Genomic DNA, 6790 nt, shown 5'->3' with positions numbered 1-6790 from the left:
ACAACATAACATAAATACTGCAGACAACGTAAACCTGTACTAAGGACTCTTGGTCACAGGCTTCATGATGTAATATGTGCATTGATCAGTAAGACTGTGCATGGGTTTTGATGACTGCCGCCATTATGAGTCTAAAGTTGTATGATCTGCAGGTGTGATCACATTAATGCCAACATTCTAGTGAGAAATGCTAAAAAGCAACGGACACTAAACAAACATTTATGTCTATACTGTACTGTAACTAGATAAATCAAATAAATCAAAGCTTATCCTAAAGGCACTTACACAGTCGCGACAATTCCACAGTTTTCAGTGGAAAAAAAAACGGTAGCATTAAAAATAGACTGGACACACGAATTAATTCAAATTCTACAGGCCCGTGATTGCACATCTGCTCCTCAAACCTAGAGCAAACTCAAGGAGTGACTTGCTATAGCACGCGCCTAGCTTTTTATCTTATTGATATCAACTCAACAATCACATTTCATACGCAATCTCTGCTCAGATATTTAGGTAGGCCTGACTTTTCACAACTGATTCTCCTGTGTTGCAGGCTGGATCGCAAGCAGTGAGAGATGTGTGGAGAGAGAGATTTGGACGCTTACCTTGCTGCAAGTGAGACTGGACTCTATATTGAGTACTGAGTAGGAAGCCCTAGTCTTGGTTGCTTACCTTGTTGCGAACCGACCAACGGCACAGCCAGCCGTTGACTACCGAACTAGAGTACCAACAAACTCATACAAAGCCCCCTATAGCACTACTAAAGGAAAGTGTTTTTTTCTTAACGTGTGACTCTAGTTGTTGATGAATATATGCCCTTACCTTTTTTTTGTTTTCCCCCGCGACTGCAGCCGTGAGGGATACCCCTGACGCAGCGGGGAAGCTACACCAAGATCTACAGCCCAGCAGTCCGACACAAGAGTTGTGTTTGTTGACAGATCCATCATCATAGATTGACAGCTACATTTGGGCCGGCACACAAACTACTGTTTAAGTAAAGACTGAATTTGGGCTGGAGCTAAAGAATCGCTGCACTCTTGGATGCAAATCCGGGCACTTCGCTGAAGAGGAGTATACGCACTGCGATGAACTAAATTGGGCCCGTGGGCTCAAGGGATCGAACCTACTGAGCCTACAGTAGCACTGGGGTGCTAGGATAGGCAACCCCCTTTAGGTAGTGTATTCATAATCTAGGCTAGGTGTAAATGTCATAGTACGGGCTGGTAACTATCACAATACAGGCTATGTGCACTGTAACTATCATGATACGGCCTTCGCTCACTGTGTTGTGTTGCACGCTCAACCCCATAGTAGTTTTGCTACAAGCCTACAACTACATAGTAGTTTCGCTACAAGTCGAAGTTGTACCGTGAAATGTATACATTAACTGAGATATCTATACATGAACTGCGGAGTTATAAAATGTGTAGATTTCCTGGGATATGTATACATTTCCTGTTTTCACACATTACGTTTCCGTAAGATATACATTTCAGTTCTAATTTATTATATACAGGTTTGCAACTTTGTGCGTCAACACCAGGTTAACACATGGTTTGAGAGGTTGTTACTGTATGTTGTCCTCTTGGTGCTGGGGATGGAACTATCAAATAGATAAAACAAGTTGAAAATATCTCAGGGCCTTATCTATACCAACATTGATTATAGTTCTGTAGTTATAGTAATTGGATTTTAAATATATTTAAGTGGATGTTAAAGGTACTGTTATATACTGTAGGCACTTGTATGATATGAGATTGTTACGGTCCCTCCCCTTAACCAACCGTCTGGTACCACCTCGAGGCCGTGGCGGTCATCACTGGAGCGTCCTCCTCTCAGTCAACAGCGCACCTGGACCCAACCCCCAATCAACACACCTGCAACCCATCCCCAATCAACGCCCTACAAGAATCCTGCCTGAACTCCACTACTGTGCCAGAAGGTACTGTGTCTATGGTAACCTTCCCACGAGACCCGCAAACGCTTCAGCCCTATCGAAATGTCCCTACGTGTTCCTAGTGTTTGTTTTACCTTGTGACTCACCTTGTTCTCCTGTGCCCCTCCAGAACCCTTGTCTCCCTTGGACTCCTTTGTTTATCCCTTCCACGGGCCTAGCCCTACCCTACACGTCAACCTTACCCCTACCCCTCTCTGCTACTGGATTCCCTGTTACTGAACCCTGGACCGGACCCCGACGACCCCTTGGATTATCCTTCTCTCCCCGACCCCTCTCCCTATTTTTGTTATTATTAAATACGCCTTCGGGCTACACATTCCCTCTCTCTGTGTGCCGTCATTTGGTTCCTCAGACGTTCCTGTGTAACAGAGATGGTCATACACTTAACAGCCAGTCTCAATTCAACAATGTAGACTTGTGATACATGAGAAATCACAGAATTTTCAGTGGTTAACATGGTTAACATTGTACATAGTTGCGTCTGTACCAATGGAGTTGAATACTATATTTCCCATCAAATCCTAAACAACAAAGGCTTCAGAGTAAATATGAATGCAAGAGGATAATGCGATTATGAAGTATGGAAAGATTCAGGAATCAATTCCTGAAATTGGAGGGTCTTAAGTTTCTTAATTTTAAGTTTGAATGCAATGTAGCAGAGCTCCAAATCACATTATCCAATAGCCACACACACACACACACACACACACACACACAGTGTGATGCTAGAGCACGGTGCTGGCAGTGTCAAAGTCCTTGCTGATCTGGGATGTGCTGGGCAGAGACTTGAGGTACTCCATGTGCCTCCTAGCATCCTCCTGATTGTGCCTGACATAGTAGATGACATACGCTATCACCATGGCGAACCAGCCGAACATGGTCACAAACATTGCAACATCTGTGGTCTTGTGATGGAAGTTACAAAAGTTGATCCCTGAGTCCAACACCTGGATAACAGGCCTGCCTGCGTACTCCTCCTGCACCGAGGTGTGGCAGGTGACCTCGTTGACAGTTTCTGGGTCCAGCCTCAGCTCCCTAAGCATCTCCTGCAGGGAACACTCGCAGTGCCAGGGGTTGTTGGATAGGCGAATTCGTGCACCCAGCTTGGCAAAGGCATCCTTGGGGACGCTGTGTAGTTGGTTGTTAGAGAGGTCCAGGGACCGGAGGCCCTCTGAGACCCCCTGGAAGGCTCCCGCGTCTATGCTCTCAATGGCGTTCCGCGAGAGGTCCAGCTCCTTGAGGCGACGGAGGTCTTTGAATGCCTGGTTGGGGATGTGGGTGATCCGGTTGGAGGAGAGGAGTAGGGTGACGGTGTCCTCGGGTAAATCTGATGGGATGTTTTCCAGGTTCCGGGAGACACACTGCACCACTACGCCTTTCCTCTCTGAGCAGTGGCAGCTCTTGGGGCAACCTGCTGCCACGACGACCATTACGGCCACTACGAGACACAACATCCTCACAAAGGAGGAGGTTAGACTTTGTTCCTCCATTGTTCCTCTGGATAACAAAGTTACACATGTACACATTGTTTTGACCTTAACCAATGTCATCTTAAAAATCCGTTCTCATCCCATCACCTATCCATTGGTACCCATTTAAGTGGCTTGATTAACTTGATTGAATTTAATTGCATTAAGTTTGACCAAAGAGAATTAGGAAGCGTAATCCAAGCAGAAGCAAAGGGATGGGGGAAGGCATATGATGGAACCAGTCATTTACATCTAGAGATGAGGATGCATTCTCAAGGCAGGGGACCTGAAATAGAGGGAGCTATGGATAAGGAGAGAGAGACAGGTTAAAAAATTGCAAATTCTATTAATGCATTATTTTGAAACAGTGGCAATAGTTAATTATTTAACAATTCTCTATGTAAATCAATTTCCTTGTAACTCAAAGCCCCTGATACAAAAACTGAGCACTTTGTACCGTGTAATAGTGAGAGAAACAAGTGCTTAAATCATCAAAAAGAAAATCATATCTATTGATTCTTGCCTGCAAATGCCTAGAAAACATGTTTTTAAAATAGCAGTTCTATCCCTGATAAATGATCCCCTCTTCAAAGCAGCGTGTGGTTTGATCCTTTTCAAATTGGGTCATGATAAATATCCTTTTAACTTACAGTAAAGCAGAAAAATAGGAAAATCGGTATCTCCTCAATCAACTTTATTTCTGCTTTCAAATGCCCTGATTCCTGTGTTGAAAACCACCTAATTTTGATAAAGATAAAATTGTAAATGCAATATAATGGCCAAGTGTATGTTTTTATGAGTAGAATGAGTACATGAGAAATAGGATGATAGTGTTGAACCACAACACAATATTTGTAGCTATCGATTGCAGATTCCTCTGCTGAGCACACCAATTTTCCTTACCTAAAAAATTTAAATCTACTTAAAAAATTTAAATCTCTTAAAATCAGTATGCTGTCCTATTTTGTACACTGGCAAATGGAGAGAGAGAGAGAGAGAGAGAGAGAGAGAGAGAGCGAGAGAGAGAGAGAGAGAGAGAGAGAGAGAGACAGAGAGAGTCCATCCGCCTGACACAGACAGTATAAATAGGGAAGATGCATTACCCTGGTAATAATAGAATTGCTCTGATAGTTCCAGATGGTTACTCCCAATTTCAGGCTGTGGAGATTCACAGAGGCAAACGTATACTGTAAAGGATACACAAGGCTTAGCTAACGAGTGTTTCCAGAGTGTTTTTTGAATTACGAGAAAGCATTGTAGTTTCATTTGTATTCTCAAAATGTTTACAGAGCATTCATTTTGTTGCAGGATAACCTAATGGGAACCATACCTAAAGTTCAGCAAACACTTTGACAGACATGTGCACATTGTCCTCCCCACCCTGCACCTATGTATTGAGAAGCTGTTTAAAAAGACCTTGACTGTGTGTTTGAGAACATACATTTTGAGCATCTGCCGACCATCAATATTCAATACCTGTTTCGTGATGGGGATAAATCTATCCGACTTACTAAAAAATCTGCGAGATCGAGGTTCACACAGTTTTTAGAGTGAGGCACTGTGAAGTCCCATAGTTATTTCTCACAAGCCCAAATCAACTTCACATTACTTGGCATGCTGGACCCACTCCCATTTACATACCGTGGAAACAGATCCACAGACGACACAATTGCCATCACACTGCACACTGCTTTATCTCACCTGGACAAAAGGAACACCTATGTGAGAATGCTGTGCATTGACTACAGTTCAATATTTAACACCATTAGACAGCTTTCCACAGCGGGGCTTACACAAGGCCACTTACTTTTCCACAGTAACTCCTGGGCTTTAACAGGGAGTGTGCTCCCAGCTGTATTGGACACCTACTCCAGGAGGTGTCTGAGGAAGACCCGTAAGATGACAAAAGACCGCAGCCACCCCAGTCACGCTCTGTTCTCTCCACGACCATCTAGCAAACGGTGCTGGTCACTACCTGCTGCTCACCTGCACTAGAGACAGTTTGCACTCACCCCTGCACACACACACACGCACACATGCATACACGCATGCACACACACACACACACACACACACACACACACACACACACACACACACACACACACAACACACCATTGCTGCTATATTATCTTTATACTTTTACTTCTATATATTCCACCCAAGGATATAGGTATTTGAGAGATCGATTGATTGCACATACTGTATATGTTCAGGTGATGGTTGTGTTGTGGGGATTATTCAAAGATAATTCATAGGGTGTTTTATTGAGGATTTCAAAGCTTTTTTTTATTGAGGATTTCAAAGGATTTCAAAGCTTCATGTTGTCACCATCATGTTGTCAAGCCTTGCAGTCAGAATTGTACTTCATTGTCCAACCTGAGACTGAACAGATACACTGCCCCCGCCTGTGCTCGCCCTTAATTCTAGTAAGCTTCAATCTTGAACTCAAACAAGCCCATTACTATGCTGCACTTGTGTGTGGAGGTGGGCGCAAAAAGAGACCGACAAGCCTTATTTAAATCATGAGTCATATCGTTTTACAATAGGCTGTGACTTGAAAACAAAATTTTCCATCAAAGTGGGAACATTTGTCATCAAAAGAGGAAATATGGTAAAGAATCACCAACTCAATAAATGCTGCATATCCTATCAAAACACATTTTAAAAAGGTTGCTGATTTAAAACGAGAACATTCAAAGATATACGCTCTCATGAAAGTGGCACCGGTGAGGCGAGTGGCGAGTGGAACCTTGAAGGAATACGACGAAAAGGCTACAACTCGTGAACCAAGTGGCCAGCGACGACATGGGTATGGACGGGGCACTCAAAATCCATATGGATAATACGAAAGAGCCACCTATAATATGTTTGGTATTTTCATTTAACATCATATGGTTTGGACTGTTAGTTTAACCGTAAATTGATTATAGGCTGAATATGTTGTTTTGAGATTAACCATCACCATCTGAGCGCACCAGTCATGAGTCCGAACCATTCTGTGCTCCGTTGACGACTGTCTCAAAACCAAAATCTAATTTTACTGCATCAAATATAGCTATAAAACACAACGTCGTAGATGACAAAGTCTTAATCGAGCAGTTGATTGAGACGGTCGGCAAAGGAATGCAAAGCATGGTGCGCCACATTCTACTGCTACAACTTTTCCAGGGGCGTATGTGCATTCGTCTTTTTTGCTCGTGAGCTGCGAATATGGTATTAACATATTTTGTGAAGACGACACATTCCTAACTGCGAGCCAGGTGCAGGTAGAGCGCAGAGGTGTGTGCGCACCATATCGTCACTTTTGAAAATTGGCTAAGAGCGCGGTTGGGCTCAAACCTCAGGTTATGCTTGCGTATCT

The 6790-nt window shown here is 43.4% G+C and overlaps 1 protein-coding gene across 1 annotated transcript; it reads right to left on the bottom strand.

The window, feature by feature from the left end:
• Positions 1-2682: 2682 nt before the first annotated feature.
• On the bottom strand, positions 2683-3447 carry lrrc3 (leucine rich repeat containing 3; the record flags this gene model as incomplete). Its single annotated transcript, XM_083685103.1, has 1 exon — positions 2683-3447. One exon carries the CDS (start codon positions 3445-3447, stop codon positions 2683-2685), a length of 765 nt encoding a protein of 254 aa, XP_083541229.1.
• Between the last annotated feature and the right edge of the window lie 3343 nt (positions 3448-6790).

Source organism: Argentina silus, assembly GCF_951799395.1.
Source record: "Argentina silus genome assembly, chromosome: 14".
Lineage (NCBI taxonomy): Eukaryota > Metazoa > Chordata > Actinopteri > Argentiniformes > Argentinidae > Argentina > Argentina silus.
Note: the sequence above shows the minus strand (reverse complement) of the source record. Positions and strands in the feature narration are given on the sequence as shown.